We start from the raw sequence: 14,847 nt of genomic DNA, 5'->3' as shown, positions 1-14,847 counted from the left end.
CTACTGTCCCAATTGGACCCTGTCATTGGGTTTTGGGGAAGGTGTGTCTCTATTGTGTGTTCTGTGTTGTGTAATGTTGTTGGCATTTGGCAATGCTGTTCTGTGTTTGTGTATGTGTTTCTGACCCCTGCTGCACACTAATTTCCTTTTGAAGGATAAATAAAGTTGAAAGTTGAAGTATGTGTGTGCGTTTTCCCACCATGCTTTATCATCTCCACCACAAGACTGCGCTGGAGTTCGTTTTTGTTCTTTTTAAAGTCCGTTCACACACGCATGCACTGTAAAAAATAAATAAACACATGCCTTGTAATAAAAACACAACAATTTGATCTTTCACTCAAACTTTAATTTCAAAATAAATTATGTTAACATTCTTTTTATATCCAACAAAAAACACTAGAAAACAGTACTTCAGTCAGTGATTCATGCATAAACAATTCAAAGAGTAGTCAAGGGCATTCAAATGCAGCCCCATAGATAAACTTAGTAAAACCAAAATCTTTAAGCTATTAGCATATTTTCCCTGCTATGAGGACATATAGACTTTCCGGCACCGGTGTTTATGGTCCAGGCCCTCACTGTCTCTGCTCTCTTACAACTGTGTCTGTGGTCTAGTCCCCCACTACTGTGTCTGTCGTCTGGGTGTGAGGGTGTGCATGCAAGTGTGAAATCGCCTGTCTCACTCTGGATCAACCAGGCTCAGTGCAGAGGAGCTATGGAACCACGCACAAATTGGACCACAGTGAGTCACATGACTTACAGGTCATGGTGTCATCTTTCCCCAGCAGACAGAGAGCCTCCTGGTCTAGGAGGCACACAGACAGAGGAATAGACAGCCAGACGGAAAGTAGACAAGTACAATAACAGTACCTGGTATGCACACAGTAACTGCGTCAGCACACAGTTATACTGTTAGAACTGTGCATTTCTGATATGTACACATCTGCTGTACTTGTTACATAGCTATTTGTATGTTGGCCAAATAAATAAAACATAAATATTTAATATGTCACTTTTCCTACTATCCACACGCCTAGTTTGTACCGCTACATTCCCTTCAGAATTATGTTGAGATGAGACCAACCCCTAAATAGGAGACAAGAACCTGCGTTCATCATCTCCACATCCTGTTCTTCCCCCTTTCCCACTTCCTCCCACTCCAACTTCACCAACTCCTCCTTCTCCTTGATGGACAGTCATTCCCTCAGGTTCTAGAACTCAGGTCACTGGAAAGAGGATCGAACTTTCCTGCCTTTCAGTGGCTGCGGAGGGCGGAAGTTGTTCTCCATGCGTTTCCTGTTCTCTTCTTCTTCGCCACTGGTGAGGAGCATTCGGAACTTCCCCATCTAGGAGAGAGCCAGAGAGACTGGTGTTGCTACCATGTGATGTGAGCACATGCAAAACAAATCCATATCTATTACATAACAGGGCTTTTCCATGCTGAGTAGCCAATACATTTTTCTCAATTAAACACTGGAGTCTTGCTATGTCTCTCCATTCCTCCCTCTTTCCAACCCTCCCTCCCTGAGATAATCAGTTGGAAGGATCAAAGGCTTTTGGCTGGAGTCCAGCACAGAGACCAATCTCACATATGGTCCTCTAGGTATGCAGACCCTCCAAATCCTTGACGCGCTACATCAAGACACTCCCCAATTTCAGTGGAGTGCCCAAGCTCAGTGGCTTGAGACACACACACACACACACACACACACACACACACACACACACACACTGGTTGGATGGAGCTTAAAACTGTGACCTTGAATCGGTTTGAGTCCTACCTATGTTTGTTTTTGTTTGACACTTGATGTGTCACATAATTCCAAATGGTATGGGCCACAAAGTTGCATAACAAGAAAATAAAATATTCATTCATTCAAGTAATTCAACTGTAATCCTAGTAATGGTGTTTTAATCCGGACTGTAGGCAACACTTTACCTCTGCTTATCATCTATATGAGTCAACTCTTCTCAAAACACACAACGCACACACGTTGGCAGGAAGCCAGTCACAGGACATTTCCCTCACTAATGTGTGGTTTGCTCTCTGTGGTGCCCATATTTATCACCCATATTTCCATAATAAAACAGATTTCCATGAGGTGAGACTCAGAGGAAGAACAGGTGGAAGACCACCAGGTTTCTAACCATAGTCCTCAGGTTCAGACTCAACCACCAAGACAGCCTAGGCCACCACTTCTTGTTCACCATAAACAACAAACAGTGCTCTTAGCCTTGCCCAGCACGGCCATGAATCCTACAGTACACAGCTCAGCCTTGTTGACCACAGCTCCGTAGTACACATCTAAACTCAACCCTGTTTAACACAGCTAAACACAGCCCCAGAAAAATCCCCATGCATACCTGTTTCTCTGAAACTTTGATTGGCTCTTTCAGCACAATCCAGATGACACTCTCGTGCAGAGGGGGCGTGGTCAGGGAGCCGAGGTAGGTCCAAAAGTGAAGGCTGCTGGGTAATAAAAACCTGGGACTGAAGCCTTTGAAATCAGCCACACTGCCCTGAGAGACACACACACACACATTATATTAGTTTAACTATATCATTTATTAACTTGTTAAAACATCAACACATTTTCCAGCTTCAAATTCAAAATTGTACACAGCCTCACTTTGAACTTGACCATGTAGAGTGCGTCTGTAACCTGATGAAGCCCTCTGTGGTCGTCTCCTGACTACAAGATAATGACAACAAAAAAACTGGGTCAAGAAGTGGAGGTAGAGATGGAGGACATGGAGGAGGCAGGAAGTAGAGGTAAATACAGAGGAAGGAGGTAGAGAAAGAGGAAATGGAGGTAGAGAGGGAGGAAGTAGAGAAAACAGGAAGTGGAGGTAGGGACAGAGAAAGTGTAGTGCAGAGACTTCGACCTCCAGGAAGATGCCGAGGACAGCCAAGCCATCTGGTTTTTGGGCAGCCTCCCCAAAAGTCTGGTACTTTGCTGCATTCCAGTGGACCAGGTGCAGCTGAGGATAAGAGAAGAGAAGAAAGGAGAAGAGATCATTTAGGTGGCCAACCCTGCCCCTCTAGAGCCAATCCAGCCTCAAGCATGCTCTCACACTTTGTCTCTCACACACACTGTCTCTCATACATAACATTTTAGTCCTCACTTTTCTTTCTCTTTCACTCACTCTCTACCTATCTGTCTCACCTCAGACGCGTAGGTCTTGCCCTCTACAGTGTGTTCGCTGCCATGACAACCCTTGCCCCCCCAGTGGAAATGGAACTGTTTAAGGCGGTAGGCATTGTCAAGTGGACCCCCCCTCATCACTAGAGAGAAGAGAGGGCAGATGCCAGTCAACCAGGGCTAAACACACACACACATTTACATTTTGTAATTTAGCAGACGCTCTTATCCATAGCGATAGCCACACACAGACAGACACACAGTTCATTATACACATCAATCTAATCTGAAACAGCTGACATCCTGACAAACTTGTTAGGCTATCAGCAAACCTGTGACGTTAGTTTAATGACATACCACTAAGAGACTCACTCTTCATGTACTGTGCAATTGTTCAGTACACCAGAGCTGTAGAGCTGCTGTCAGGGGATAGTTTACATCTCAGCTACAGTCTGGCTTGTAGATGTACTATGTACCAGACACTTTATTCAGAGCCACTCAGACAGAAAACATACTTACTATTCACTGTTACATTCTTAAACAGCGACCCTCAATTTTTAATGGACACTTTATATCCAAGTATCTCTGGGAATCTACTGTTGTCATGTTGCCCCAGAGACAGTCTGGTGTAGCTCTGCCACAAGGGCTGCAGTCTTGCTGCCTCAGATTCGGTGTATTGTAGTATTATAGTTCTGTCCTAAGAGTCAGTCTGCCTCAATGTCAGTGTAATATAGCTCTGTCCTTAGAGTCAGTCTGCTTCAGAGTCAGTTTAATGTAGCCCTGATGCCTCAGAGTCAGTCTGCCTCAACTTCAGTCTGATATGGCTCTGCCTCAGCAGCAGAGGCTCAGGTTGATCCTGTGGATTTGTCTGTCAGGCAGTTTAATCTGATTGGCCAGGAGATCAGTGTGACATCCCTGGGAGAGACAACAGCCTTAAACAGACAGGGTGAGAGACTGAGTCAGTGGCGATGTAGGTGACAGAGAGAAAAAGTAGGAAGGAGAGAAGGAGAAGCAAGGAAAGCAAGCGGAGGCTTGATCATCAGTCATTCCAGATGGTTCCTAGAAATCCAAGTCAGTAAGTAACAAATCAATTTAATACCTGGAGCCACGCCAAGCAGGGCAGCTCTTTCTTTCAGACACACATCCAAATATACACACACTCCCAAATACACAAAGGTGTGTCAATTCCCATGCATTTGAGGTAACACAGAGTGAAATAGTTCATTGAAACGTATTGTGTTCAGTCATTAATTCCTAGAAACTAAATGTCAACGTACAAGTATGAAAAAGAAAAGCCTTTTGTTGGTCATATGATCAAAGGTGGGAACGTGGCACATGCAGCAACCAATGTATACACACGCACTCACACACACTCTCACACACACACAGAGACACACACACAGACACACCACAGGCTAGACAGGCACGATGGAGCTTCTCTTATGTGTTTGTGTTTACATGTTATCGTCCACTTTACCTTGCACACACAAGCTAGTTTGTCTGTTGTGTACATACTACTTAACATGTTGTTTTCCACAAGATAGCTGTCATGTTCTCAAAATAGTTGCACAATCATATTGCTTTGTGTACAACCGGCTGTAGTAAACAGTCAATCATGCCACCACGAACACAGTCCCACCCAGTGTTGACATGATGACCGAGGGTACAGGTGCCACTATCCATTTAAATTACAGAAATACAGACAGACAGGCACTCCCTTTGCTAAATACTGGCCTCCATCCCTTGCTGTAAAGTCAGATGATGATTATGATCATTATGTTGACCAGGGGCAGCTTTTTCTTACACGGCTGGCAACTTCAGATGTATGTGCCCAGCGTATCTTAGTGAAATCTGTGGTTCACAGGCCTCCTGGACCCATCACATTGTCATATGTAAACTATCATATAGAAACACAAATCTTTATCAACCTTAAACTCAAGTCATACAAATAAACAATGACAGCTGGTAGTTTCAGGACTTTAAATCTCGATATTCTACTTTGCTTTACTCTATTTTATAAGTACTCAACCTCTTCTCTGATCCACCTGTCCGCTACTGTACTGTACTCACCAGTCCTGTCGTCTGAGTCATCAAACTCCACCACTACAGAGTGTCCGTTGTTGGATATGCTGACAGAGGAGCCAAGGTCGTAAGACAGAAAGAGTGGTGGTAAGCTGGGGTCAAACTCTGCATCTGCCGGCACAATGTTGATGGGAGACTGGCGGTCGCCCTCTGCAAGGGGGTAGGCTTTGTGCCAGGCAGAGGGACCTGCAGGGAAATCACTTTGTGGAGTTAACATGGACCAGGCATCATTACATTTGAAAACACTATCATAAATGTGAAACCAAATCAGGTTTTAAACTTCCATGACATGGTAGGCATTTAGATATGTTCATTGGGCAAATACTTATTTTATATTTTCAATGATTTATTATATTTACCCACCTCACCTATTCTCTCCAGTTACAACTCTATTGATGGCATGACAAACGGTCACTAGGCTACTGGCTTCGAAAAGTCAGCGGTTTGGATTGACCTCCAACCAATCAAAAATGTGGGGGAAAAAATCTTATTTGAAAGAAGAAAAAAAATTGCTGTAAGAATCCTTTTTTTAAATTATAATGAAATATTGAAAGTTTAACGGCAAATCCAGGCATCCTAGCGCCTGTTCCACCAACTGTTGGTTTGGATGTATGGTAGTTGTATAATATTCTGGGCTTTCTGTGAAATTGTCTTTACGAAGTTTGCATGAACGACATTTGTAGTGTGTCGGAAAAGCTACAGCCTACTGTAGCCTACCTGGGTTCACTATTCTAAAAGGCTATACTTAACGTTCACATCAAATGGTAGTAAAAAAAGAAAAAATCACTAGTTGCCTGAATCACCTTACAGATCTTTAAACCAACATTTCTCCGGTCGCCTGCCTGAGCCTTCCGGAGTAAACATGAATACATACTTTCAGTCATCCCACTGGGATAATAAGGCTAATCTCGCATTAACTTGGGCTCGGCTAAGAATGTCACACACAGGATCCCTGTCTGTGTGGTTAACGCAGTCCCTTTCATGTCTCTATAGGGATACAGTCCACTCAATCCATGCCACAAGCCAACTAGAAAACAATTGAACAATAATAATAACAATTTTATTACCAACTATTAGTCATTTTACAAATCAAAAGTTTAGGGATAATAGGCCTACTGCTGTCACACAACCAAGGTTGGTGTGACGATTCAACCAAATAAATGCTCCCACAAGTAGGCTTTGATCTTACCATCTTCCTCTCCGTATCCCCAATGATGCCCGGTCATTGCGTATGACTTTCCTCAAATATCTAACCAACACGCAAACTTTGTCCCTTAGAAAACCTTGATTGCAGCAGCCTTGCCTGAGCAGCCTGGGCAGAACGGTGAGCAAAAAAACAAGCACTGCTGAGTACTCTTTAACGTGTGTTAAGTTCTTGGAGTGATCAGGTGGCTCGCAGCGGGGTGACAATAATGATCCCCCGGTGACACGCCCACTTGTCGATTCCCTGCAGCGCTTTTATTGTTGTAGGATATTGTGATGAACGGAGTCTATCTTCCCAGTTGACACAGAGATTATTGAGGACTGATTGGCACACGTGAGGGTGATTTGGGAGAGGTATGAGGAGGGAGTGAGAGGGAGGGAGGAAAGGATGACTGTGTGTGGGTCGCGGAGAGAGGAGGTCGATTGTGGCCAGCGCTTTGACTACCGGATCGTGCGGGACGAGACTAGACGTTGATGGAGCCGGGTCGACCAGAGCTAGACGTGGACGTGAGCGGGAGCCAGAAGTGTGTGGAGCCAGGGAACGCGGAGCTGGGGACCAGCGACGGACGGAGAATGGCGAAGAAGACTTCAATAAAGCTATATATTTCTTGCAATTTTGAGTCTGCATCCTGTAGTCCGCTAGAATATCAACAACTGTTTCGGAGTGTCATGGAGATGACTTTGGTAAGAGAGGCTTATGCAAAGTAGAGGAAGTTCCCATGCAGCCACAATAGTTGGCCTCATAGTGCTCCAGAGAACAACAGCTCTCACACGCCCAAAGAGAAGTGGACAGCGCGCGGTGCTGAAATGTGCTCGCCACAGCGCTACATTTGAAAAGTAACTACAGGAACATCGTTTGAAACACCAGATTTGAGAACCGTAAAAGTCTTTAATTTTGTTATGAAGTAATAATAAATATTGCACCACTAATTTAAAAAGTAATAGTAGGCTTTTTGATGCCTAAAATATTGGATTAGGCCTATCCTTATTTCAGTGGCGCAAAAACACCCGTAATCTCTACAATTCTGTAGGCCTACTTGTGCGAGCGTGAGATTTCCTACTTGTTTGAGCACTTTTCACTGCTTGTGACCTAATGTCTTAGGCTATGAACTTGGAGCATTTCAAACAAATTCTGACAACATTTATTTTGAGGGCCAGTGTCATTTCAGTAAATTTGCGTCTTTTTCTATTTTTCTTTCTTTTGTCTGGATATGATTGCAAGTCTTCTTACGTAACAAAAAGTGTAACAATTTCCATATCGGGATAAATCTCATAAACGATTTTCCTCTTCTCTGAAAGCTCTCACTTTTATATGCATAAGACTTGGTCAGAAGCTAACTTCTATCTTTACTTCCCAACAAAATGAAATAAATCCATGTTAAAGTGTTACACAGATGTTCTCATGCAACTCATTTTTAATAAATGTAAAGATATTTCCCGATCATGTTCATTTTCTAACATTGAACCGGAAACTCTCGAGCAGTCTCTTCATTCTAGAGACCTTTGTAATAACATTTAATTCATCGCACCTTCCAGTGTGCTATCGCGATCGCACATTATAATTGATGACTACTTGATCTTATTTCTGATATGTATGCACATTCTGGCTCTTTCGCTTTGTATGACACATCAAAGCTCTTAATCTTATTTGGGACATTTTCATTTACACAAAGCAAAGGTAACATAGGTAGCCTACACTAAACCCTTATTTCGATTCTTTTGTTTGGATTTAATTACACTGTATAATTGTAAGAAGAAGACATGTTGTAACCAGAAATACATAAAAACGTCTCTCTTACTGGAAAATGTATTTGTTTAATTGAAAGTGTCCTGTAAAATACTTATTTTATATATTGTGTATATTATATCCGCCTGTTACTTTCATTATACGAATATGTTTCTATGTGTTATTATATATAGGCCTATAACCACTTTTTACATTTTATGTAACAGGCTTTTCGGAGGCAGAGACAAAGATTGGCTTTGAGCAATTAGACTACCCTACAATATCTCCCTCTTGTGGATAGGGTTTGCTCCACACTTCATTGACATAAAAGTAAAAAAAACAACGAAAACATAAGATCTTGAGCATTTTTTTTTTTCAAAGGGAAAGGTTGTTTTCTTGGAAAAATAAAGTGAAAATAAAAATAAAATAAAACAGGCCGGAGGACGGGGGGATAGGGTAAGACAACCTGGCAACCATCTCTCTGGCAACCCGAATAAGATAGCTAGCAATTTAGCTAGCACTAGGTGGCTAAGTGTCGTAACAGTGGGCTCCTGCAGTAAGCGCACCATGACAGCTACCAATACTTCAAAAGAACAGAAATATGATAGACAATTGAGGTATGAAACGGACAGAAAGGGGACATTTATCGCAATTCACACATTCTTTTGAGAAATTACATTTATGGCTATGGCTAGGTAATTTAGCTTAACGTTATTAGCTCTAGAAATTAGAAACATTAGCATCGGCATAGCTAACTAGCTAGCAGGTACTATTACTATATTTTTTCCCAAGTGTGTACAGCGCATTGATGGCAGTCTCGCTCGATAGTTAGATACACTAGCTAATCTGTTAAGCATGTTGAAATATCCATCAACTGATAATATCAAAAATGACTTGCTACTTAATCAGCTATATAGCAAAAAGTAGCTAAGTGTTTGGGGTTTGGTTTGAGTGTTGCTTTTCATTACTAGCCAAGACTCAACTCAGCCAAGACATGATGTCTGTGTAGTTAACTTAATTGACGGTGCGGTGTTCTCTCAGACTGTGGGGTGATCATGGTCAGGAGGCCCTGGAGAATGCCCACGTCTGCCTCATAAACGCCACAGCCTCTGGGACAGAAATACTGAAGAACCTTGTGCTGCCAGGTAAAGACAGTTATTTTAACCCAGGCTATGGTGAACTTTTAGTGCTTTGAGAGACTCATAACCTAAACCACAGTTATCTGCTCTAACACATAGTCCCCTGACAGTTTACATAACCCATACCTATTGTACCTGGACATGGCCTTGGCCCACAGCTAGTTTACTCTAAAGTAGAGGTCAACCACTCTCTAACCGCCTGAAATGGTGTTTTCTGTCACAGGTATTGGGGCTTTCACAATTGTAGATGGGAACAAAGTGTCTGGAGAAGATGTTGGAAACAAGTAAGTCAGAGGTTTATAAGATGACTGTGTTATTGTTTGCGTGTGCTTTACAACTCATTAGGATTATCTTTCTTCACAGCTTTTTTCTCAGCAACAACAACATCGGAAAGGTACTATATACCTTCTCTCCTTATCCATCTCCATTCTTGCATTACTTGCTATACACACACACTACCCTCTCTCCTCAGTCATGTCTCTGCTTAGTCAGCCTATGTCTGTCTGACATGGATGTAGGGTCAAGTTGATGATGGCAAGTGTGTGTGTTTCAGAACAGGGCCCAGGCTGCTACAGAGCTGCTGCAGGAGCTGAACAGCGATGTGTCTGGGAACTTTGTAGAAGAGGTTTGTCTAGAAGGGAAGGTAAAACATTCATATATCTGCTTCTCCCTAGACACCTGGTTTATATTAATGTGTGTGTGTGTGTTTTCTGTCTCTGTAGAGTCCTGACAAACTGCTGGACAATGACCCCGAGTTCTTTCACCGTTTTAACCTAGTTGTGGCCGTGCAGCTTCCAGAGAGGTGGGCTGCTACAGCTAGCTAGCTAAACATGCTAGCCTCACACGTGCAAATGTCTCAAAATACAGCAGCTACATAGCCGTTGACTATTCATAGTGCAGCCATAAAGGCACAGTGTGCACATTGATTTAAATTGGATGAATTTACACATTTCTTTTCTTGATGTTGTTTCCCCAGCACCAGTCTGAGGCTGGGAGCGGTACTATGGAGCGCCAACGTCCCCTTCGTCCTGTGTCGTACTTACGGGCTCATTGGTTACATGAGACTGGTAGTGAAGGAGCACACAGGTAAAACGGCTCTACCACACACACTCGCCTGCCTACATTGACAGACACAGATCCAGTCATGTCGTTAAGAGTGTGACTCCTGACTCTTTCTTTCCAGTGGTGGAGTCCCACCCAGACAACGCTCTGGAGGACCTGAGGTTGGATCAGCCCTTTCCTGAGCTCAGCCACCACATCCAGTCCTACAACCTCCACACCATGGACAAAAAGGTGTGTGTGTGTGAGTGTGCATCTCAGACATTGAGGCATGGCACAGCTTCAGTTTTCTCACATTGCACCTTGTGCTTCTCTGTTCCCTCAATGCAGGATCACAGTCACACACCCTGGATCATCATCGTGGCTAAGTACCTGGAGACATGGCTGAACGAGGTAGGACTATAGACATGACTTGGCTGAACGAGGTTCGGTAGAGATCGCGAGGTGAGGGTCTATCGGTAACTGTATTTGTATTCTTTTATTGCACAGCACAACCAGCAGTTACCGAAGAACTACAAGGAGAAGGAGGCCTTCAGGCAGCTCGTACGACAAGGTGGCCCAGTCTGGTCTTTCTGAGGCCGAGCCCAGCAGTTCTACATGTATTTCTACCCAGGCTCATTCTGTCATCGCCTTGTGCTCTCCAGGGATCTTGAAGAAGGAGAACGGTGTTCCAGAGGACGAGGAGAACTTTGAGGAAGCCGTCAAGAACGTCAACACGGCTCTCAACCCTACTAAGGTGACAAATCAGACACACCTGTATGGGTATGTATACAATGCTGTGTGCTCCACTGTGTCTCTGCTCTGACCCCTCCCTGTCCTCCATCTCTTCCCTCTCCCCATCCGTCCCGCTTCCCACTCTGCTCCTACATGAAGGTGCCCAGTGCAATTGAGGACTTCTTCAATGGAGAGCAGTGCAACAACATCACGACACAGGTGAGAACCACAGTCTTTAACCTCTGACCTTTGACCATACAAGGTCAGTTAGAGGTCACCTGATGCTTTGTGAAATGAATTCAATGTTTCTCCTATTTGCATTTGTGTGTGTGTGTCCAGAGCCCTGCGTTCTGGGTGCTGGTGCGGGGTCTGAAGGAGTTTGTGCAGCAGGAGGGCGGTGGTCATCTTCCTGTCAGAGGATCCATCCCAGACATGATCGCCGACTCTCAGAAATTCATCAACCTGCAGAATGTGTAAGCACACACACACACAGTAAGACTCAAGGAGAAAGGTCTCAGAAGTTAGGAAAAAGAGGCTAGGACAGAGGAAACAAGGAGAAGGATGGGAATGTAATTATTCCATAAGGAGTAACGGCATAATTCCAGACATGATGGAGTAGCATTCGCCAGAGCATATGACCACCTTGTTACTGAAGCACTGATCTGGGCTTTTGGTCTGCTGTTATTAATGTTGTTGGTGTATATTAATGGTGTAGTGGCTTGCATTAAGTGTGTGTTTGTGTGTGTGTAGTTACAGGGAGAAGGCTCTGCAAGATGCGTCTGTAGTGGCCAAGCATGTAGAGACTTTGCTGCAGAACGTGGGGAAGGTAGGACCTTCTTTCTTTCTCTCTCCCTGTCTCTGTCTCTCCCACACTCTGCTCTCTCTATGTCTCACAATTTCTCTTTCTCTCTTTTTCACAGCCTCCAGAGAGCATCTCTGAACAAGACATTAAACTGTTCTGTAAGTACTTGCAGTCTTTTACTTAGCTACACCATCAATTGTGCATATGGAGTTGGGTTGACCCTGGGTGCATTTGTTTTGGTCTCCAGCTAAGAATGCAGCCTTTCTCAGGGTGGTGCGCTGCAGGTCCTTGGCTGAGGAGTACAGTGTGGAGTCTGTCAACAAAGATGAGATCAGTAAGTAGTGTATCACATGGCCCTAAACCCAACTAACCTTAACTCTCCAACACAACGAGTGCTGTTGTTGATGTCATTAATGTGGTTCTCTCCAGCCTCGTGTATGGACAGCTCAGACAGTGAGATGGTCCTCTACCTCATGCTGCGTTCTGTCGACCGATTCTACCAGCAACACTCCCGTTACCCTGGTAACATACACTAAAACCCACACGCCCGAGCCTGTGCGTACTGCTGACAAGTGTCCCTGCTGCCTGTCTGTGTGTGTGTCTAACTACAGTCTGTGTCCCCAGGTGTGTCCAACTACCAGGTAGAGGATGACATCAGCAGGTTGAAGTTGTGTGTCAACTCTCTGCTCCAGGAGTACTGCCTCAACGTAAACATCAAGGACGAATACGTCCACGAGTTGTACGTGTCTGTCTCTACCTTTCTCTCTCTCTCTCTCGCTCTCCCCCCTCCATCTCTCTTTATCTGTCTCTCATTAGCCTTATATCTTGCCCTGTGCTTTTTTCCCCTAGTTGTCGCTACGGAGCTGCAGAGCCGCACACAGTGGCCTCGTTCTTGGGAGGTGAGTCTGCTTTCCCACACCGTGTATGTGAGCGTGTTTGAGAGAGAGAGATCTGACTGGCATGTGTTTAATGTTAACTCTGTGTGTGTGTGTGTGTGTGTGTGTGTGTGCATGCGTGTGCAGGTTCGGCTGCCCAAGAGGCCATCAAGATCATCACCCGCCAGTTTGTTCCATTCAACAACACTTTCATTTACAATGCCATGTCACAGACTTCTGCCACCTTCCAGCTCTGAATATATACACACACAAACACACAAACACACAAACACACAAACACTCCAACCGAACTGCCAATACCCTCAAACACACAGCGTTTTCAAATGAAGGTCAGGACCAGCACCAATCCTGGTCAGTTCTCACAGCCATTAGTAATCCAAAATGTGTGTGTGATGCTTAACTCAATAAATTCTTTAAATCCGTCTTGAACTCTTTGACTGTGTTTGAGTGTACTTGCACCGTCACCTCACAGCAATTTCCTTTTTGGGCACTGTTTAGTGATCAAGTGGGCTGTCTTCCAGTTATTTTTGTGTGGAGTTTTCACGTTCTCATAGTCACGTCGGTTTCCTCCGCAAAGAAATCATCAAAACGTGTAGAATAGATGGCTCTCCTGCCCGAGCTCTTGGAGTTAGCCCCCGGTCACCTTCACATGGCCGATCACCGCTCCTGGCTGTCCTCAGAGGAAGGGCAATTTCATGGGTGGACACTGTCTGATATCTGATGTCTGATAGTGTGGCTGCTTCCTGCATGCTTGTTTGTCACATCGCATGATCAATAAAGGTTTCTTCTTTAAGTGTGCTCTTCTGATCACCAGTAGAGGGCATCACAGCCCATGTTTAGGGCCTGGCAACCCCTGACTGGTTTATGACAGGTTCTGAGCAGAGTGGGTATCATTAGTTGTGTTAGGCTGTTAATGTGCAGCGTGTCTAAACCAGGCATTGTGATGAGTTACCACAGGACTGTGTCCCAACGTCCCTTATCCCAGGAACACGCACACAAACCAGCACCACTTAGGAACGCACAAAATACACACCTAAGCACCTAGGCTTGTTACACAAATCTAATGTGTAATGTGTGACAGGCCTGTTTCTTGAATGTGAACTGAAGGCTGTTGTTGCGTAATTATGGTTAGGTTGTGAATGTGAGCAGTGAGTGTTGAGTGTCGTGGAAAGCTTTCAGCTCTGTTGGTGTGTTAGGGGTTGAAACACGCCCTGAGCTCAGTTTTCCCCTTTTCAGATCCCCACATCCATCTCACACGTATACACACACACAGAGACTAGCATGCTGGGACCAGAGCAGAAGGATGGGCTTGTTAACATTTCTACTCAAAAGCACCATCTTGTTGCGACTGACAGATTTACTGAGCTGGGTTCTGATTTGCTGGGTTCTGATCTGCTTGTCTCTCTGAACTTAAACCTGATCTGGTGTGTGTGTCAACTTAATACAGGTCCTGCACAGAACTATAGAAATGTTGGGATAGAAAGACAGACAGCTCCACACTACCTGATTTCACCATCCCCATCTGTAGTGTGTGTGTTCTGTGTTCAGCTGTGTCAACACGCCTGCATGTCGAGACGTTTGAAACCCTCAAACATGGCTTCTACTCATGGATGCTGCCTTTGTCCGCTTCTATCAAGGCCTGCCAGTCTCTCTGTCACTACAACACACACTGCTGATAAGGGTGGCAACACACAACACACACACTTTTCTTGTGAGACTATGTCACGTGATATGTTGTAGAACATGCTGGGTCACTTTCATGTTTACTGAGTGTGTGCTCGTGTTTGTTTCCGTGTGTGTGCATGTAGAGTATAAGTATTGTTAAGAGAATTACTGCAAAAATGCATAAGAACCCCAGAGGCTGCAAAATGACTGCGTGGTCATAAAATGATGAATCATTTGCAACTATTGACAGATTGAGGGAGGGAGGGAGGGGTGAGAGTGGGGTGAGGCAGGAAGGGGGGTTGGCTGAGGGAGGGAGGGAAATGAGTGAGCCGAGAAAGGGGGAGGGAACTGGTGAGGGGGGTCAAGGGAGGGGCTCTATGCAGCATTCTTCATCCAGCCATGATGAAGCAGGTCTGTG

General features: G+C 44.5%; 2 protein-coding genes across 3 annotated transcripts; one reads left to right on the top strand and one right to left on the bottom strand.

Moving 5' to 3' along the window:
* Positions 1-338: 338 nt before the first annotated feature.
* Positions 339-6,632, bottom strand: ca7 (carbonic anhydrase VII). Of its 2 annotated transcripts, none has more exons than XM_062471858.1 (7): positions 6,415-6,632; positions 5,214-5,411; positions 3,168-3,286; positions 2,881-2,982; positions 2,631-2,693; positions 2,365-2,520; positions 339-1,346 (listed from the first exon to the last, which is right to left on the bottom strand). In XM_062471858.1, exons 1-7 carry the CDS (start codon positions 6,449-6,451, stop codon positions 1,224-1,226), a joined length of 798 nt encoding a protein of 265 aa, XP_062327842.1. In that variant the 5' UTR covers positions 6,452-6,632; the 3' UTR covers positions 339-1,223. The 2 variants fall into 2 exon arrangements, with proteins under 2 accessions (XP_062327842.1, XP_062327843.1); XM_062471859.1 differs by having other exon boundaries at positions 2,887-2,982.
* Positions 6,633-8,633: 2,001 nt separating this feature from the next.
* On the top strand, positions 8,634-13,187 carry nae1 (nedd8 activating enzyme E1 subunit 1). The gene is made up of 20 exons (XM_062471638.1): positions 8,634-8,771; positions 9,196-9,299; positions 9,517-9,577; positions 9,657-9,687; positions 9,847-9,918; positions 10,016-10,095; positions 10,270-10,379; positions 10,477-10,586; positions 10,683-10,745; positions 10,842-10,905; positions 10,997-11,088; positions 11,226-11,285; positions 11,406-11,539; positions 11,817-11,892; positions 11,987-12,026; positions 12,116-12,202; positions 12,298-12,390; positions 12,493-12,607; positions 12,718-12,767; positions 12,891-13,187. The coding sequence occupies exons 1-20, from the start codon at positions 8,722-8,724 to the stop codon at positions 12,998-13,000; spliced, it is 1,602 nt and encodes a 533-aa protein (XP_062327622.1). The 5' UTR covers positions 8,634-8,721; the 3' UTR covers positions 13,001-13,187.
* Positions 13,188-14,847: the final 1,660 nt, after the last annotated feature.

This window comes from Osmerus eperlanus, chromosome 10 (assembly GCF_963692335.1).
Source record: "Osmerus eperlanus chromosome 10, fOsmEpe2.1, whole genome shotgun sequence".
NCBI lineage: Eukaryota > Metazoa > Chordata > Actinopteri > Osmeriformes > Osmeridae > Osmerus > Osmerus eperlanus.
Note: the sequence above shows the minus strand (reverse complement) of the source record. Positions and strands in the feature narration are given on the sequence as shown.